General features: G+C 37.9%; 1 protein-coding gene across 5 annotated transcripts; it reads left to right on the top strand.

Moving 5' to 3' along the window:
* The first annotated feature begins 21 nt into the window (after positions 1-21).
* mtdha (metadherin a) lies at positions 22-21,335 on the top strand. Of its 5 annotated transcripts, none has more exons than XM_051663628.1 (12): positions 22-803; positions 1,761-1,889; positions 7,976-8,060; positions 8,329-8,502; positions 8,691-8,738; positions 10,665-10,820; positions 17,169-17,249; positions 17,468-17,551; positions 18,170-18,294; positions 19,042-19,143; positions 19,522-19,636; positions 19,790-21,335. In XM_051663628.1, exons 1-12 carry the CDS (start codon positions 447-449, stop codon positions 19,855-19,857), a joined length of 1,524 nt encoding a protein of 507 aa, XP_051519588.1. In that variant the 5' UTR covers positions 22-446; the 3' UTR covers positions 19,858-21,335. The 5 variants fall into 5 exon arrangements, with proteins under 5 accessions (XP_051519588.1, XP_051519591.1, XP_051519590.1 ...); XM_051663631.1 differs by having other exon boundaries at positions 8,332-8,502; XM_051663626.1 differs by having other exon boundaries at positions 24-803; positions 1,758-1,889.

Here is a 21,335-nt window from a genome sequence, read left to right on the forward strand (position 1 = left end):
TGAGGTGTAAGAGTAACTTACAAACAGCACAACGTGGCTCTCCTCTAACTGTTAAGAAATAATTCATACGTTACTTACATTCAAGCCAGCAGTAATTATTCAGCTTGATGCATTGAACTGAAAGCATTATCGAGTCATTTCAGTGAGTTGGCATTGGCTGTGGCTAAAAACCTAGTGAGTTGCCTTCCTAGACAGCACTCGTGGACATAATAAGTGATTGGAGAATTTTTAGGCATTATGAACCTATGATGCCCCAAAATGTTGTTCGCTTCTATGATACCCAACAGTGTTGTCTAGCTAGTCAGCTTGCATGGTTTTGAGACACCACCATGTAAGAAGGCGAGAAATATCAAAGCCACTCCCTCCTCCCCGGCCACTGTCTCCCGCTGCCAGCAGCAGCAGCTCACTATCCGTCTCTGCGTGCGGTTCGTGTACGCTTATTGAAAATGGACCAGGACTGGCGAACTTTAGCCACCCAACGAGCCGAATACGTGTCCGACCGTCTCCGCGGGCTGATGTCCTCCGGTCTGGACTTCCTCCGGGCCGAGCTGGGGGTAGAGCTGGGCATCCGGCCGAAAGAGTTTCCGTCGTGGGTGATTCTGAGCGCAGCGCTGAGCGTTGTGGCACTACTGGTGCTGTTCGCGGCCTGTGGTCGAAGGAAGCGCCGAGCGGCCCCCGTCGCTGCTACCGTGACTCCCAGCACCACAACCGACAGCCAGGTCAAAGCCGCCCTGCCACCCAAGACTGTGAAGACCGAACCAAGCGAGCCGAGGAAGAAGAACAAAAAGAAAACCGCTGACAAGGTAAGCTGCCTGTTATTCTGATCTCCAGATCTGAATGACCCAGGCTCAAAACCTAGTAACCTGTCTGTCCAGACAGCTTTTTTGACATCATTATGGGACATTATCGAAGGTTCGGAACGCGCACATGATACCCAAAAATGTATGCAGTTCAGTAGGTTTGCGGTCATAGCCAGTGTCTTGTAAAATAAATCATCTCCCACTGGCTTGAGTTTGACAGACTAACGGAGACTAGCATGAGTAGCTGGCTAACTAAATGACTTAAAAACAAAGAAAACCATTAGCTATTATCTGTATTTCAAAAATACTTCTAGGTTTATTGTAAATCGACAAAATATGTAAAGAAAAATAACAAATGCTAGAAAACGAGCAAGAATTCTGCTTCATAATGTATATTTTTATTAGTATTTTTTATCATGAGTATTATTTCATTTCTTGTTGCATGTGTGCTCTGTTTTAGGGACTTGTGTTTATTATTTTTAAGTGCATTGTTGTAATTGTTGTTTTGTAGGAAATAATAAAAAAAAAAAAAGAGTAGCTAACTATTAGCTAATTGCTAACCTGTCAAAGCTGTTGAGTAACAGCTGCTCAGACAGAAGGCTTTTGCTAACAGTTACTCGATATTAAAACCATTTAATTCTACTCTGTTGACTGTTCTCACTTGCTGTAGGCCTATATTAGCAAATCAGACTTTGTGGTTTTATTATAAGTACTCTGATAAGACGGACATTGAGGCGACAGAGAGCCACGTAGCAGCTTAGCAGACCGTTGGCTAGCTCATAAGTTTCGTTTTCACTAAGCGCCACCGCTTGAGTACGATTGAATATGATTTGCGTGTTTAAGATCTCAAGAAATAACCGTATTCGTGGCCTGGGGGAAGTTTGAAAGTAAGAAACATTGGCTGTTGTAGGGGGAAGGAAATGTGCAGTTTGATTGTTAATTATTATGTGCCTGCAGCAGAAGGCCCAGGCGAATGGACAGACAGTGGCTGAACCTCAGGAGGAAACCCAAGTCCCTGAAGAGAAGAAAAAAAAAGCTGCACCTGCACCCACACCAGCACCAGTTCAGCCACCACCTGCTGATCCAAAGGTTGATGATCCAAATATTCATACTTGTGCTTTGCAGGAAGTGTATTTGTTATTATATTTTAAGGATGAGGGATAGATGCTATTTACACTGTGTAAAGTGATGGCAACAAAAAGCATCTTAGCGTTTGATGCTGTTTGCACCCCTACTTAAATCCTAACATACAGTATAGTGACATCACTACAGCGTGTTTATTGTGTTTAGAGTCCCACAGGCACCCTACACCCACCCTTAAACCTAACCTTAACTTACAAAAATTAACCACGGTTTTACTTCAGTAACCATAGCTTCATCATGGTATTTTTAAATAAAATCATAGTAACCACAACTTGTTGGTTACTACACATGGTTACTATATTAACACCATATTACTGTAGTAACACCATGGTTTACTGCAATAAAACTATGGCTTCTGCCAAAAAAAAAAAAAAACATGGTTATTGTAAAACCATGGTTAATTTTACCCGGATTATGGTCAGATCACTGCAATGAAATCAACTGTAACTCATTTTTATGTATTATTATAAGTAGTATTAAAGGATATATTAAGAGTGGAGACAGGAAACGGGACAAAAAGAGGATTCGAACCCAGGTTGCCTGCACTGTATTGCAGGTGCTATTTACACCTAATACAAATAGTCACTCCATATTTTTAAGTGTTGATTGGGAGAAAAAGTAGTTAGTTTGTAATACACGATACCCCCGGTATTCTGTGCGCCTTGCAAAAATGTCAGCCAAAAATAAAAGTCAGTGCAGATGTGACTTCTATAAAACCATAATAAATTAAAATGGGATGTACATCAAATAGTGTAAGAGGCTTTTTGGAGTCTTTATAATATGATCAGTTTTTTTTATTGATGGGGGTGGCTAATTCCAAGTTACTGGCTAGTTGTGAATTTTCTAAAGTTCAAATATTCCATGTACCGGTAGTTTCTCATGAATGGGAGTCTGCAAAAAACTGTTTAATACATGTTTAATTAGTATGCACGAATAATAAAAAATGTTGTTTAAAGTAGTGTTGGTTGAATTATAGCATGCCATAGTGCTCTACTCTGCTGTCACTTCTTGACATGTCTACTTCCCTTTTACTTTTTTATTGTAAACTAAAAACAGTAACTGTGGTAACATAAGTGACTATGGTGGAAACAATGGTTACCACAGTGAAATTTTGTAAGGGTGGTATGCTGTTCTGAAAGGGCATTTTTGAGCTTTTTGCTAAAGACATCATTGCATTTCTTCAGTTATTTAAATATGTGCCAAATGCCAGATTTCTACTGGTATTTCTAGTCCACTGAGAATTTTTTTTAATTCTGTTTTTAGTCTGCTGACACTCTTGACATGGTTTTTTAGAATCGTTTTGAAAGTTTTGATTAAAAAATGGATCTTAAAGGTGCTGTAAGTGATTTTAGCATTCTGAAGTTTTCACGTGACTGAGCTGTTGAATTAGCCACGCCCCCTCATTCCAAAACCCCGCCCTCCAAAGATTATTTTGAGACCAAAACCGAGCAAAAGAGCAGCATTGTTTGTTCCTGTGTCTGTCAAATTCAACAGTGGCACAATAGCGCCCTCAACTGACAAACATTATGAATCACAGCCTCAATGATCCACTTCAAATACAACACTGAGAACGAGCAAAATGATTGACAGGTGAAAAGCGTCAATGTCCGCAATCTGCGGACACATTTTTGTTTGCTGTTTACAAAGTCTACAGCTGTCACAGAGACCGGATATCTCAGGACACTTATTTCATTAATATCTTTAAGGGACTAGGAACATTTTATGCATACTTTTCCATGAAAAAATCACTTGCTGCACCTTTTACCTGGATTTTGCCATCAAAATAGCCATAGAAGTGTGCATGGTGATAAAAACAAATAATAGTCAGTTTTTTAGTTTTAGATTCAGAAAAGTGAATGCTGCACTTTGGAAATGAAAAAAAAATACTACTTACTAAGTCTTAGTACTTCTAAACAACAATTTGAAATAAGAAGAATTGTTTTACCAAATTGTTTTGCCTAGTAATGTTATAAAGGTCTACCTGGTAGTTTGTATCAGCCTTGATTCAGTCTGTAAACAGTGATTAAGAGAGGTTGGTGGCCTGTACCATGAAGCTGGTTTTGGTGCCTGCAGGTAAGTTTTAGATTAGTTTGCCTCAACTCCAGGTTTTAGGTACCATGAAAGTTGGTCAGCTTTTAGCGGTGTTCATCCCCGTAGTAATTTACGCTACATGGCTAACCTGCTCCGTAACAGGTTTCGTTCTGGATTACAGATGCTGAACCAATCAGCTGTGAGTAAAATGACATTTCTGACACTATCAAGTCAATCTCCTGTGTCTCTTAAAGCACACTTTACAAATAAAATCTGAGAAATCCACAAAATCGACTCTTCATGATAAATTATATATTTGAGAATCTAAATGTAGATTTCCAACAGATAGAATGTTGTATTTTATTTAAAATTTAATTGCTTTTCATTTACCCTCTTTAGCTATAGCAAAAAATAACTTTGAAAATATAAACATACTATATTAGGCTATCTTAACTTGAAGTTATAATAATATAAGCAATATAAGCAGTACACAAAATACGTCTTTTATAAAAAATAAAAAAAAGAACAAATATATCTTATTGCATACCAATATTTTCTATAAATAACGTGTAATTCATTTATTTACATGTTATATTTTATTTCAAATAAAGTGGAAAGTTAAGGCATCACCTCCTTTATTGTTAAATATTAAATGAGATAGGACATCATACCTCATATATGAACTAATTTTGTTCAAAAATCAAGAATCTGAAGGAAACTATCTAAATTAATTTATAATATTTTCAAGAAAATCCCATTTATGTTCACATTCCAGACTTTTATTCTTAATTTTAATTGTTACTTTCTCCATTTGGTATATTTCCTAAATCGTTTCTCACCATCTTTGAGATTATGGGGGTTCTGGTGGTTTAAGCCAGTTTTTTGTAATCCGTTTCAAAGCTGCTATTCTGATTACCCAAAATATATTTAGTTCAGTTTTATTTCTTAAGGACAATGGCATTTTACCCAAAATAAGGTTTTTTGGATGTATTTCTATTGTGCAGTTAAATATTAAATTAAATATTAAATATTAGTCTAATCACTTCCAATAATTTGTCAATTTAGAGCACTCATATAGAATTTGACTGTAATGAGCCTTTTTTTTTTCTCCACAATTTCTCCAACAATCCCCTTTTACCATGTTATTGTATTTACTTTGAATAGTAGGTGTTGTAAAAAATCTCATTTATATCTTCCAAGCAGATTCCCTCCAAACACTGGATTGAGTTATATGGAATGTATTATATGATATTTCTTACTGACAAATTTTTATTTTTAATTCATCCTCCAACATGCATATAATTTGATTCAGAGTGTCCTGTATATCTCTTTCAAGTGCACTCTTTAAAATTCCTAACATTTTTATTGGATTAGCTGTATGTATCAATTATATAATTTATTAATGGATGCTTTTCCTTTTTTATTTCTTTTACATTACCTTCTATTAATAAATATCTTCTTACCTGTAAATAATTTAAAAAAATTGTGAATTTGGACGCTCATATGTTTTTGCTAGGTTTGAAAAGGTATCCATTCCTTTATCAGTGAACAGTTGGTGATATCTTTTCAGACCTCTATCTGCCCAAAACTTAAATGTATTATCTAATCTATTGGCATGAAATCAGGATCTTTAGCAATTTCTTGTAAATTAACTATATCTTTCTTAATTTTACTACTTTCCTTTTTTTCTAGCCAAACTCTAAAAGCACTATTAATACAAATATTATCTATTAATTTAAATTTGTTGCTTTAACAGGGAAATACTAATAGGTTCCCCCATTTGATACATTTCCATCTTCCTCCATTTCACTTTATATTCTTCGTTCATCCAAATCAATATAGGTTGAATTTGGGCAGCTTTACAATGATTTATTACATTTGGGAATTCTAGTCCTCCAAGACTTTTTGACAACTTAAGAATTTTAAGACTAATTCTAGATTTCTTATTATCCCATATATATATTTACAAAGTAGTTTATTCCATTGTCTAAAACACTTTTTGATGTACTAACTGGTAGATTTTGAAAAAGGAAAATAAACTTGGGGAGAATATTCATCTTTATAGTCTCTGTTCGTTTTGTAAACAATAATAGCCTATTTATTTGTAATAGTTTTGAATGATATATAGTTTTCAATTCAAATAAATATAAAAGCTTTTATATTTTAAATAAATGTAAGCTTTTAAAATGATACGCCTGTGTGTTCTCGTTGTGGGCCTACATGAATTCACTTACGCATTGACAGGGTTGGGAGGGTTACTTTTGAAATGTATTCCACTACAGATTACAGAATACATGCTGTGAAATGTAATTTGTAACATATTCCGTTAGATTACTCAAGGTCAGTAATGTATTCTATTATTAACGTATTATATAATTATTATTATTAAAATTATTAATTATTATTATTATTATTAAATTATTAATTATTATAATTATGTATTCTAAATATTTTGGATTACTTCTTCAGCACTGGTAGATTTTTTCACTTGTTTTGACTATAAAAACTCTGCCAGTACAGTAAGACAAAATACACGTTAAAAATACATTCTCTGAAAAACCTAAATATCTTATGCAGTGTTGTTTCTAAAACAAGATAAATCAAACTGATCTTGTTTTAAGGATTTTTAGATATTTTTACAGGAAAACAATACAAAAATTATTATCAAGAATACGATTTTTGCCCTAATATCAAAGGTCTTATGGACATTATGATCCAACATGAATTTTCTTGATAAACAAATATGAGTCGTGCCTGGTAACGTGCATGTAAAATGGCTAGAAATAGCATTTTAGCTTAGCGTAATGCTGACAATTTACACAAGGTTTATTTCTATTTCTTCTGCTCCAAACTTACTTCAAACTTACTTCTCTGTCTGCTCGTATGAATGTAACACATCATAAGAAAGTGTTTCACCGCTGTTCAAATGCACTTTGGATCACATCATTTATATGTATAAATGTTTTCCATCTGAAAGGACTAAATATTAAATGAAACAAATGACAATAAAATGCAAAGTAATCTCTTCAGTAATCAAAATACTTTTTGAATGTAACTGTATTCTAATTACCAATGATTTAAATTGTAACTGTAGTGGAATACAGTTACTTATATTTTATATTTTAAATACGTATTCCAGTTACTTGAATTTCGTTACTCCCTAACCCTGCGCATTGATATCCAAGCTGTTTTATATATTTTTATTATCACATTAAGAATTTGTTTGCATCAGTCCTCTTGAGCTCTCGTAGCAGCTGCTGTTTCTTCTTGTTGTGTAAATGGCTTTAATTGCTTCATAATTTTACAGTTATCCCTTGTACTGTGTAAATCATGTGTTTTAAGTCTTCGTGATTTCACGCTGAACTCTTGAGCGGTGTAAATGCATTTTAATTTTTTTATATATTTAAAACAATGCCTTGTGCACAATTTAAATGATGTTGAATTTTTATTTTCATAATCATCAGCATTCAGCAGAGAGGTAAATTCCGCTGAGTCTCTCACGAGAAGTGAACACGTTCTCTCACACAATTGGTTGTGCACACCAAATGTCACTCATTCATGTGCACGAGTTCGTAATCTAATTTTAAAGTCAGGAACAAAGCCTGAGTTGACAGAGAAAGTTGATGAGCTGCATCATGGTACCAATTAACCCTGATTGGATTGGTTTGAATTTGTCAACATGAAACCAATCCTGAAACTATGAGTTTGTTCAGCGACCTTCATGGTACAGGCCTCTGGTGTCAGTATCTGGTTGTTATCTGATAATGCAGATACAGCAAGTGTAGGGTGCATCTAGAGAGGAAGTATGTACTTTGACCCAAGGCCTTTTCTCTTGTGTTGTGTGCAGTTTTTACTAGACCAAACAACTCCTGTAAGATATCTAATATTGTTATAACTGTATGAAGTGGCAGAGGTGAACTAATTTATAACTATAGTAAGTGTGAGGGGAAGATACTCTGTGTCTGACTTGTTGTAAATTAGTGTTTTTGGCTCCTTTATAGGCCAAGAAAAACAAGAAGAAACCAAAACCAGAGGTGAAGTCAACCCAAGATGTTTCCTTCACCGATGGCAAGGAACCTGATGAAGGCATGAAACTGTGCTGACATTTTTTATTTTTGTTTTATGCAATACATAAACCTCTAATCAAAGAATCTGGATCAAAATAATCTAAGTCAGAGGTAACAGCATGTTGAACTTTGTTCAGTGTGCACACATTCTATTAAGAGTCATTATCAGATATTTCAATCTGTTTATCGATGATTTTGTAGCATGTAGTACTTAACACAGTGAAAAATTCAAATGAGATGGTTAGAGAAGAAGGAAAAAAATGCTTTCTCACTATGACTGTGTTTAGCAGGTGCTTGGGAAACGAAGGTCAGTAATCGAGAGAAACGTCAGCAACGCAAAAAAGAGAAGGGCCCTGGAGATAGCTCTGGGAGCCCTGAAGCTGGTGATCGTGCCAGCCAGAAGGTGGAGCAACCGGTGGTTGCAGCAGCAGCAGCAGCAGCAGGCACCAAGAAGAACAAAGGTAAAGTCTTCTTGCATTTCCTTTATTGATTCCTTTTGGGTCCTTCTGCAAAGGACTATGTTGATAGTGTTTTAGAAAATAAGATAATGAGATAAACATGAGGCAGTTTTAGTCATCAGAGCTCCTCTTTTTTTTTTATAAATTTTTTTTAATTATTATTTATTTTTTTTTTGCTTGACTGTTTGTAGAATCATCACGTGCCAAGATGGGAAAAACTGACGCCATCGTACCCCCAGGTAAAATTGCAATTTATATATACTTACTAGGCCCCCACAGAATCTGAACACTTTTTTTCTGGATTTAAAGGGATAGTTCACCCAAAAATGAAAAGTCTATTATCCATTTACTCTCTTTCTTTCCTCCGTGGACTTTCTTCTTTAGTTGCCATTTACTTTCTTTGTATCTTTTTTCCGTACAATGAAAATGAATAGTGACTGAGGCTGTCAGTCCCTAACAGTGTGCCTAACATCCACGTTTTTGCACATGTTGCTTGGAACAGAATGAGGGTGAGTAAATGATACCGAATTTCCATTTTTGGGTGAACTATCTTTTATTAATGGTAAAATGTGTCTAATGAAGCTGAGCGTACTAAACCCTATTAGTAGCTGAAGGCTTGGTCAAAATTAACCAAAATATGTAGCAATTGAACATGTAAAGGCTGTGGAAATCAGCAGAGCTTTATCTAGATGCAAATTCTGTACAGGCCTATGGGTGTCAAACTCATGGCCTGCACGCCAAATCCATCCCGCCATCTCATTTCATGTGGCCTGTGAGCTAATTTCAGAAACGTAGGTTAGCATGTGAACAGAACGTCAGTTAGCACTTTCCTTATAAATATTAATGAGCCTTCTCCTGACAGCCTAACCTTTTGTTGTTGGTGTGGATATTGCTCTCTCCAAAAGCGGAACGAAACGGCACTATCTGCACCAATTATCAGCAAGGCGCAATTGATAGAGCTGCACATTTACTCGTGGACTGATCTCAACTTCAGAGCACAGAACATTATCCCGGATCAATTATTAGCACAACAGAATGGGAAGAGGTGCGTGAGCGCAAAGCAGATGCATTAATTCACGAACTGGTGTCGACCGGGCAGCACAGATCACGAAACTTGTTTTCATGCAGCACAGAATTGTCTTTTGCAAAACTCCAAATGTCTCGGTGATTAAACTAGTTATGTTCCAGGATACTACGGATGAACTATGGTAAATTTTGTGTAATTATTATGGACCAAGCTATCAGTTTTCCTTCTGTTTTGAATCTGTTCTCTCTTAATGCTCTGATTGTAGGAAAATGTAACTGGTTTTATTTGCTTTCATAAATTCCAAGAAGACTGTACTTTAATCAGTAGGAGCATGATGAAAGGAATCTGTACAGGAGAGCCAACTTAGTCACACTGTCAGAATATTTCAAATTAGCCCTATATAAATTAGGTTTTAATTCTTTCACAGGTGTTACTGTTAATTTCACATTTTACATTTGCCTCCATAGCTCAAGATCAACGCTTCCTGTTAAATGTGAACTTCAATGAACAAAATATGCTTTGTGTCAGGGTCCTGATCACCCTGTCTGTGTTTATTTTGTGATAACAGCCGGCTGACTGTACATTATCCCGCATATTACACGGCTACTTGCCAAATAAATAAATATATGTGCATAAAGTATTGATTTGCGTCAAAATGATACGTGAAGAAATGAATCTCTAAACAGCTGAAATCAATCACTGGTTTGCGTCGAAGTTCTGTTGATGTTTATTTTGTAATTAATGAATGTCTGACTGCTCATTATGCATCTTATTACAAGACTATTGCCAAATAAATAAATGAACATGAAACATTGATTTGAGTTTATTTTATTAGCTTACTTTTAGAGATCACGCAGTGATCTGAGAAGCAGGATAGATGCTCACAATACCCGGACGGGCGGTCTGATGCGTGGATGTGCGGTTGTTACTGAGAAATATCAGACCGCTAGATAGCGCCATTGACCAAGCAGACTCGGGTATTCCAGAAAGCCATGTAATAATGTTTGTAATTGCATGGGTGCTAAATAAGGTGCTGGTTCCACATGTTCAATTGCTGCTTTGGACATATCGCTGATGTGGCTATTGACACCCCTTCCTTAACACATGTGTTTGAACTTATATTTCACATTTTATGTAGTGTCATCAAACTGGAATGATGTGAACTCTGTAAATGGAGGAGGGTGGACTGAAGTGCCAGTGAAGGCCCCATCCCAAATGAACACTTCAAACAACGAGAAGTGGTCTGTTGGCAGAAAGAACCGTGATAACTCCACCTGGACACAAAAATCAGAGGGTAATAGATTAGAGTTGCTAATGACCCTGCCTTGTCATGCTTGTAAAAATTAGGGTTGCTGTGTATTGTTTTTTTAAGCTGTTAGGCTATTTTGACAGTTTTTTAGTTTGTTGCAACATGTAATACTCAGACTGGTGTCCCAATGAAATCTAAAGCTTTTTTGTTGTTGTTGATTTGATGCAGCAAATCAAATAGACACAACAGAAAATGCCAAATCAAATCACACGAATTCACAACTTTTCCCCCGAACACTAAACCCCACTCGACGCACCACTCACGAAATGAGGCTGCATCAGTCAACCTCCATCCCCTGAGGATTACCCGCCTGCCAATCATCACGCCGGTCAGGACTCAGCTCTCCATATATCCATCACCCGTATTCAGGACCGCCCCATCACCCAAATACACAGTCTGGGGCAAAATGAAAATTGAGTGTCCACTACGTCACACATGAAGCTCTGAACCCTCAACCAAAATTCTTGGATCTTAACACATCCCCAAAAAACATGGGTTGTGTCCCCGTCTTCTGATTGGCATCGCCAGCAGGTGGGTGTGTCTTTAAGACCAAGCCTATACAATCTAGAGGGGGTCCAATAGAATCAATGCAAAATCTTAAATTGCATCAGACGCACCCTTGCATCTCTAGATGCAGACTTGACGTTTTTTAGAATCCTAGCCCGCACTCCAGTACCAAGTTTAAATCTTTCTAACATAATCTCTTGAGAGAAGTTGAAGCTCTGTCCCCCAGACTCTGAATTAACAGGGAGTAATACACTGATGCCTCATGACCTTTTCCAAAAGCAGCAATCATCACTTCCAGAGTATCTGCCGCTTTAGGGGGGTGTATGCTACTCCCAAATATAGTACAGAGCAGGTGGCGCAGCTGTAAATACCTAAAGAACTGAGATCTGGGAATCCTAAAATGTTGAACCATATTTTCAAAAGATCTCAACACTCCACTCTCATAAAGGTCACCGAGCGTATTAACCTCCCTCACAATCCACTCTGACCAGCAGAAAGGGGACTTATTAATATGTAATTTTGGGTTCTGCCATATGCTCGGGCAACATTTAAATAAATTAAACACTCTGGACACTTTTGTCCATACCGTGTACAAATACGAGATAACGGGGTGTGACTTAACTTCTCCGGTTAGTTTAATAGAAAGGCTTTGCTATGGCAAAATAGGGGAAAGAAATTTCTGTTCGATACAAAACCAGGGAGGGGCTCTCTCAAGTGGAAGTGACAAATGAGACAAATGTACCAAATGCATAATAATAAAACAAAATCTTGGGTAGACCTAGCCCACCATTGTCAATCGGCCTATGTGATTTATTGAAATGTAATCTGGGACGCTTACCATTCCAAATGAAGGACTTCGCTATACTATCAAATTGCTTTAAATAAGAGAGGGGGACATCTACAGGGAGAGACTGTAGCAGGTAGTTGAATTTTGGAATACAATTCATTTTAATAACATTAACCTTCACAATCATATATAAATGTAATGAAGCCCACCTGCCCACATCGCTCAAAAACCTTTTTATTAAGGGGTCAAAATTAACTCTAACTAAATCACACAAATTTGCTGGGAATAAGATGCCCAAATAATTAATGCCCTGTTTGGGCCACTGGAAGGCACCTGGCTGAAAAGCCGTTACTGGGCAGTACGCTGTCAGAGCCAAATCTTCGGATTTAGACCAATTGACTCTGTATCCTGAGAACTTAGAAAAGGAATGAATAATTCTGTGGAGGCAAGGCATAGATCTAGTGGGGTCGGAGACGAATAATAAAATGTCATCTGCGTAAAGCAAAAGATTATGCGCCATACCTCCCGCCACCACTCCTGGAAAATAATCTTCCTTTCTTATCGCGGCTGCTAATGGTTCCAGGGCAAGACAGAACAATAAGGGGGAAAGAGGGCAACCCTGCCGGGTACCCCTATCCAGAGTAAAATAATCTGAAATTAATCCATTGGTTTGTACCGCCGCTACTGGGTGTCTGTAAAGTAACTTAATCCATCCAATAAAATTATTTCTGAACGCGTATATTTCCAAAACCTTATAAAAATTTAAAATATATAAAATATAAACATAAATATAAAACATTTCCAAAAAAGATAATCCCATTCTACCATATCGAATGCCTTTTCGGCGTCAAGTGAGATTGCTGCGACCGGAGTCTGATCATTCGCAACTGACCACATGATATTGATAAAACTCTTAATGTTATCAGAAGAGCTACGGCCCCGAATAAACCCTACCTGATCTATATGTATAAGAGATGTCATAACTTTACTTAATCGGTTGGCCAACATTTTTTACTATTTTTACATCTAGCTGGATCAGTGTAACTGGACGGTACACTCTTACACTCGCTTGGATCTTTGTCCTTTTTAAGAATCAGACTGACCCGGGCTTGTTTCATGGTTGGTGGAAGCTTTCCATTCTTTAATGATTCCGTATAAACTTCTAACAAAAGTGGAGCCAGTTCTGTAGCATAAGATCTAAAAACTTCAGCAGCAAAGCCATCTGGCCCCGGAGCCTTGCCTGTAGGCAAGGCCTTAATTACCTCGCCAAGCTCCTCCAAGTTTATCTCAGAATCGAGAGCTTTTTTTGCTCAGTCATCAGTTTAGGGAGATCTAATGCTTTATATATCTAGCCAAAAGTTTCCCTGCCTTGTCCCCTGACTCAAAGCCTTGCCCTGAATAGCCAAAGTCTTGCCGTGAATAGCCTAACTCCACCTTCCGCAACAAAGTAGTATAATATCTGTTTTTCAATCAGGTCAGTTCTCTGAGGCCATCAGACGACATTCAGTGCTTCAGCACCTTTAATATTCCCTTCCAGTTCCACGAGTTCTTGGTGAATGAGGCATACTGTATGATCTGACCCCTAAGAACTCCCTTAAGTGCCTTCCAAGCCACGCCCACAGAGGATACTGTGGACCGATTGGTTTCCATATAAACATTGATTTCAGCCTTTAACGTTTGTCGGAATTCAGGGTTTTGCAAAAGGGATACATTAAAGCACTGATTTTATGATTTCTTTTTCTCCGTATGTGGCAACACCTCTAAACTCACCAGGGTGTGATCTGAGACGAAGATGTTTCCAATTGAGCAATCAACAACAGATGAAATGAGGGACTTGGATATAAAAAAAAAAAAAAAAAATCTATTCTAGAATAAACCTTATGGACTGATGGAAAAAAATTATAGTCCCTACCAGATGAGTTCAGACGTCTCCAAATATCTGTAAGACCAAGATTTTTACACTTCCTGTGAAGCGTCAGTGTTGCTGTAGGGGGCTTACACACTTTTGCTTCACTATGATCAAGGACTGAGTCCATCAAAAGATTAAAGTCTCCCAATATTATACCATGAGGGGTGCTAGTGGCTTGCAGCATCCCTTCAAGATCTATAAAAAAGCCCTGAACATCAGCGTTAGGTGTGTAAATATTAGCCAAAATCAACCTTTGCCCCTGAATTTCTGCTAAAACAATAATGACTCTTTCTAATTTATCATTAATCTGTTTGAGATATTTGAATTGTAGATGCTTACTTATCAATGTAATGACTCCCCTGTTCTTACTTGAGCCAGCACTAAAGAAAACGCATCCACCCCATATCTTCCCAAATTTTTCAGCTTCCTGCGGGGAAAGATGCATTTCTTGAAGAAACACAATATAATATTTCTTACGTTTATGGGGTGCCCCAACCCATTCACATTCCACGTGGAGAGAGACAGTCCACTCATATTAACATTTTGACATTGTTAATTATGTCATTTTTGACAAAAAATAGATTTATAAACACCAGATTCCAACATTAGAGCAACAATCAAACCCCGAACTTCCTCCTGAATAAAAAACACAGAAAAAAGAAAAACGTGCGCATTAACCCCGCGAATGACAGCGCCAACCGGTGTCCATCTTTCTTAACTCAAACAGTCAATGTACGCCTACGAGAGCCCCGTGACAACTTTGCCGCAAAGAACGTGTAGATTCATCCACATAACTGTTCCGAAGGCGTGTTCCTCCACAAAACAAACTCCAGCCACTAGGCAGAACCAGCACAAAAAGAAACAAAAAAGGCACCCAGTTTCCTTGGACAGTCAAGTGAATGTTCAGTGAGTCAGGCCCACTCGGCTGTTACATGAGTGCAACAGATGCCCTAATCCAGGGGTGTCAAACTCGGTTCCTGGAGGGCCACAGTCCAGCAGAGTTTAGCTCCAACCCTAATTAAACACACCTGAAGCAGTTACTCAAGGTCTTCAGGAGTGCTTGAAGATTCAAGGAGGCATTTTGGAGCAGGGCTGGAACTAAACTCTGCAGGGCTACGGCCCTCCAGGAACTGAGTTTGACACCCCTGCCCTAATCACTCCAATGTTTTGCAAGAAATATTCCACAGAACAAACTCCAACCAATAGGTGGCATAAGCACAAAGAATGTGCAGATTCATACACAAACTGTCCCGAAGGAGTGCTGCTACACAAAACAAACTCCAGCCTCTAGGCGGAACCAGCACAAAAAGAAACAAAGAAGGCGCTCAGTTTCCTCGGACAGTCAAGTGATTGTTCAATGAGTCAAGCCCACTCGGCTGCATAGAGAGTATCACACAATGACCTACTCATTCCAATGACTTTATGAAGGACATCGCTTGCTGTGGGCATGTAAATATTTTGCGGCCATCCTTAGTATCTGTTCTCAATTTGGTCTGGAACATCGGTGCAAAAGCAACCTTCCGTTGATGTAAGAGTTTCTTGCATTCCTTGAATCGATCACGTTTCTCTCTTGTTGATTTCACAAAGTCTGGGAACAAGAAAATGTTGTGGATCTTCCAAGAAAGTCTTCCTTTACTCCTCGCTTTGCGTAACACGAGATTGTTATCGGATGATCTCAGAAATTTGGCCAGAATTGATCGGGGCCTTTCTCCCTCCACGGATCTCTGAGCCAGAACTCTGTGAGCTCGCTCGATTTCCAGCTTATGGCATGTTATGTCGAGCAGACTCGGGAAGAGCCCGTCTAGTAATTTCACCATATCTCGGCCTTCTTCGTACTCAAGAATTCCAACAATTCGGATGTTGTTTCACCGGTTACGATTCTCAAGGTCTTCCAACTTTTCCCAGATGCACTCCAAGTCTGTCTTGGTCACTTGCGGATTAGCAGCTAATTCCCTCTCCGATGACTACAGATAATCGATCCGTTTCTCAACATCCGACACTCTTGTAACCAACTCAGTGAATTTAGTCTCCATGGCAATGATCGATCGACATATTACAGCAAGATCCTCCAAGTCAGCAACGACCTTCGTCAGCAGCACCGACATGTTCGACAGTTGATGCTGAATCTCTTTCATCGCACTGGCCAAATTGAGTCCCGGGTTTTCGGCCTGCTCAGGGGCTTCAGCTTGAGCACGTAAGTGTCTTTTAATGTCTCTAGAGCCCGAGGATTTTGAATTCTTTTCTTTCTTTTTTTTTTATTTTCTTTTTTTTATCCCAATGCACTCTAAGTCCTCGCGGTGGCATAGTGACCCTCCTCAATCCGGGTGGCAGAGGAAGAATCTCAGTTGCCTCTGCGTTTGAGACCGTCAATCCACGCATTTTATCACGTGGCTTGTTGTGCACGTTACCGCGGAGACATAGTGCATGTGGAGGCTTCACGTTATTCTCCACGGTATCCATGCACAATTTGCCATGCGCCCCACTGAGAGCGAACCACATTACAGCGACCACGAGGAGGTTAACCCATGTGACTCTACCCTCATCCTGGCCAATTTTGTTGCTTGGGAAGGATTTTGAATTCTTTGACATACTATCTTCCTAGAACAGTTAGAATCAGTGTGTATCGAATCTCACCGGTTTATGAGATAAAAAGTATTAAAACTGAGTGCGCAGAGCTCGCCGTTCACATGTCTGACCCTCACATGGTGCCACGTGACCAAATTTAAAGATTTCTGAGTTATTTCACCATTTCTAGTATTTGCTTTTTTTAGATCCATGAATTTTATATTACACTGGTGTGGCTTAAAAATGCATTGCACAGTAAGATGTTTAAACACATTTATCACAAGACCTTGTGTTGTAAATTAGTAATTGCCCAAAATTTGGGTGCCCAGTGTGTTCATCTATATTCATCTGAACTAATATATATATATATATATATATATATATATATATATATATATATATATATATATATATATATATATATATATATTTATTTATTTATTTATTTATTTATTTTTCGCCCATGGAAGGATTTCACAGGGAATGTTAAAACATACATAAAACTGCAAAGTAAACTTAGTAAAAACAGTTGACATGGATAAACAAGTCATAATTTTTTTTACAGGGCCATGCACTGGTATGGATGGTAGAGCTAAACCAGATCTGACCCCAATAAACTATTCAATGCTTAGATTGAACACATCAGGTGGTTATAACTTTTCATTTTCACTATAAGCTGTTCTTCTTGCGAAGAGCACGCAATATGAAATTCCTCATTTTAAAAAATGTATGTACTTTATAGTATTTATAGAATGGTATTACGTATTTGTAGCATTTATATTGCATTTTGTCCAAAACAAAAATCTTAACAAACATAAATGCTACAAACATAAATCATCATCTTTTCGTATGTTATTTTTATAGGTGGAGAGACTGGGACTCAACCTAAAATTGAAATGGGGCAAAGGGACAAGGTCACTGCCGTTGACAATGAGTGGTCCAGCTTCAGTAAGATCCTAACTTGAAAACCTGAAATGTTTCATACAAGGCCCATAATTTGCTTGATGTGTATTTTATTTTATTTATTTTTTTTTAGAATTTTTTTTATTTTATTATTTTCTCCCTAATTTGGAATGCCCAATTCCCAATGCGCTCTAAGTCCTCGTGGTGGCGTAGTGACTCGCCTTAATCCGGGTGGCAGAGGACGAATCTCAGTTGCCTCCGCATCTGAGACCATCAGTCCGCGCATCTTATCATGTGGCTTGTTGAGCACATTACCGCGGAGACGTAGCACGTGTGGAGGCTTCATGCTATTCTCCGTGGCATCCACGCACAACTCACCACGTGCCCCACTGAAGGCGAACCACATTATAGTGACCATGAGGAGGTTACCCCATGTGACTCTACCCTCCCTAGCAACCGGGCCAATTTGGTTGCTTAGGAGACCTGGCTGGAGTCACTCAGCACGCCCTGGATTCGAACTCGCGACTCCAGGGGTGGTAGTCAGCGTCAGTACTCGCTGAGATACCCAGGCCCCCCTGCTTGTTGGGTATTTTGATATAAATAGACATATCATGAAGAACATTATGAATGCTATTAACGCTTCCATTCTCCATATGATTTCAGATGGTCTTGCTGCTGTGGACCCGAGTTCAGACTGGAACGCTCCAACTGAGACATGGGGAAATTATGAGGAACACAAAGTAGATGCCCCTGCTCTGAAAGAGACGTCAATTTCTAAGCCACTTGGGGTGTGGAAAAACAATTTTCTTATCTAAATCTAAAATATATTCTTATATGTATTCTTCAACATTTACTCACGCTTATGCCATCCCAGATGTGACTTTTTTCTTCTGCAGAACACAAATGAAGCTTTTTAGAAGAATATCTCAACTCTGTAGGTCCATACAATGCAAGTGAATGGTGACCAGAACTTTTGAAGCACCAAAAGCACTTAAAGGCAGCATAAAAGTGAGCCATACGACTCCAGTGGTTAAATTCATATCTTCTGAAGCAAAATGATCTGTGTGGGTATTATTTATAAGTCCTTTTTTCTATAAATTTCCACTTTCACTTTCTTGTGTTTTTGGCAATTTGCGTTCTTTGTGCATATCTCCATTTATTGGGCAGGGAGGAGAATTTATTGTAAAAAAATTTTTTTTTTTTAAATGTATCTGTTTCTCACCCACACCTATCATATCACTTCTGAAAATATAGAATTAACCACTGGAAGCTTTTGGATTTACTTCTATGTGCCTTTATGTGCTTTTTGAAGCTTCAAAGTTCTGGTCACCATTCACTTGCATTGTATGGACCTACAGAGCTGAAATATTCTTCAAAAAATCTTCATTGTGTTCTGCAGAAGAAAGAAAGTCGTACAAATCCGGGATGGCATGACGTTGAGAAAATGATCAGAATTGTTAAATTTATGGGTTAACCATTCCTTAAATACACAAGACTGAGAGGATTTAACTAAAAAGTATTTGTGTTGGTTTCAGGAATCAAACGATGACAAGGACAAGGCAGATCCTGCTGGAAGTGCTAAATCCAAGAGAAGAAAGAAAAAGAAGAGACCAGATGAAGAAAGTTCAGCCACTGAGGTAAGAATACATACTTTCAATAACATAAAGTAAATACTCAGACTTAAAGGGGAAGTGTGTGATTATTTTTATGTTAACATACTTTTCCTATCCCAGCTTTATAAGCAGAGACAACTAGAAGTTAAACCCTGTGGCTCTGTGGTACTATTAAAACATTGCTTTGTTTGTTTGAGCATCCTGACCAGCCCAACACAGCAATGTTGGCGTAAAAAACAATGGTTTGAATTTGGACTATCAGTTTGATCCAAATTCTCTAACCAATGGGAGATGGGAAAAGAAACAGGAAAAACCTGTTTGAAAACAGTGGCGCAGAAATTGCACAATTGTACCAACAGTGCTTGAATTATGAATGCAATTATGGTTGTGTCTTTTATTCAGGTGACCCAAGAGACTTCTGCTCCTGCAGAGAAGATTGTGACCGTCAAATCCAATTCTCCTTGTGTGCCAAAGGAGGAGGTATCCAAGCCAAAGGTCCCTCCACCATCTTCACAAAGTGAGTAAATCAGAAGTTATGACTATTTCTTATGAATGTAAACTTTTAACAGTAGTAAGTTTAGTGGGAACTAAACATATATGACCATAGAAACGAATCCGCAGTTTGAAAAATAATCATACTGAAAAGAATCCTTAATTTTTGCTCCCACAGAGAAATCTGATCAGAACTGGGAACCACCGAAGCAAGTTCAGAAGAAAAAGGCCAGGAGAGAGACATGAACCCTGAATATCGTCCAGGATAGCTTATGCAAATAGATTGATTATGCAATAATTTCACAGTACAGAATTTCATACTGAATAAATTTACTGTGCTTTCAAAAAAAGAAAAAAATCCAAAATGGCAACAAACCGTGAGTAAAGGTGAAACAGTCCATGGACTGGAACACTACTTATGTGCACTATTATGCTACACTGAGGTTTTTTAAGGAGTATTTATCCTCCTTGATATCAGACACACTTTCAGTGGGGCAAAACATTCATGATAATTTTTTCCAACGGCTACTAAACTAATTTTGAAATGTTTATAATCCTGAAGTTGAACAGTTGAATTTCATTTTGAGAAATTTTGAGGACATTTACTTTGCATCAATTACTGTTCCTGTGACACTTACTGATGTACTGCTTAGATGCACTAAAAAGTGCTGCAGTTATGGAAGTGTTGCATTTAGTGTTAGAAGCCACAAGGGGGCGCTGCAAGTCAGCAATTTCCGCAGAAGTGCTTCTGTGATGTTAGCTTGAGCAGTAAGAGGTTTATACTGTGGTGAAAAACAAGAGAACCAGTTATATTACAGAGAATTTTCTAATGCTAAACCTATTTTCTTAGAGCTTTTCTTCCATCCTGGTTATATATTTTACCCATATAATTGGGTCCGTGGATCTTGGAGATGTTTGGAGTTACAACTCTTCCCTTATTATCAACTCTTAGTTGATTCAAATGCTTTATTTCTCGCAACCTAAAGTAGAAAAAGCCACGCCATATGTATAGAACTATAAGGGCTTTTTTCTATGCTAAAACTCTTTGTAATTGCACTGTGCTGAAGGTTGTAAAAATCCCACATGTATTTACTTTTTTTTATTTTTTTTATCTTGCACAATGTGAACATCTTGTTCATTTTTGTTTTGACTGAGTACAGTTGTAGATTTATTTGATTTTGTTCTGGAAAGATCAGCAATGATTAGAGCAGCTTTAATTCCATGACACTAAAACAAGTATCAGTATCAGGAATCTGTTGCCTTAATCTATACTTGGTAGTGTATGCTCTTTGTTCTCAAAGTCTTTTTAACTGGAGGCGTGGCGTTCGCTTTCATTTCAAATTTGTTTGATGTCAGTGTAGCACTTGCATGAACTTAACCATTTATAGTGATGGAAAACGTCCTGATTCTCTGTCCACTCGGGCAAGTACCACTCACTGTAAATAGGCTTTAATGAATGATGAATGAGAATGGATGTGGGGGGATTTTAAATGCATATTCTTATATGGGTTGACTTAGTTGTGTTTTGCCCATAGTCATTTTGTAAATTTTGGTAGATCATGTTTTTCTGAGGCACTCTGGGCTTGCAGACGCCTGCCTTAGTTTATCATTCTAGGGTTACTCATACAATGTATTTCTATCAGTTTATGGATTAAAGAATGATCATGTTTACTTAGTCAATGCAATATTTCTATGTTGATTTGTTAAATAAAAGGAAAGTACAA

The sequence above is a fragment of the Myxocyprinus asiaticus genome, chromosome 30 (genome assembly GCF_019703515.2).
Source record: "Myxocyprinus asiaticus isolate MX2 ecotype Aquarium Trade chromosome 30, UBuf_Myxa_2, whole genome shotgun sequence".
Taxonomy (NCBI): Eukaryota; Metazoa; Chordata; class Actinopteri; order Cypriniformes; family Catostomidae; genus Myxocyprinus; species Myxocyprinus asiaticus.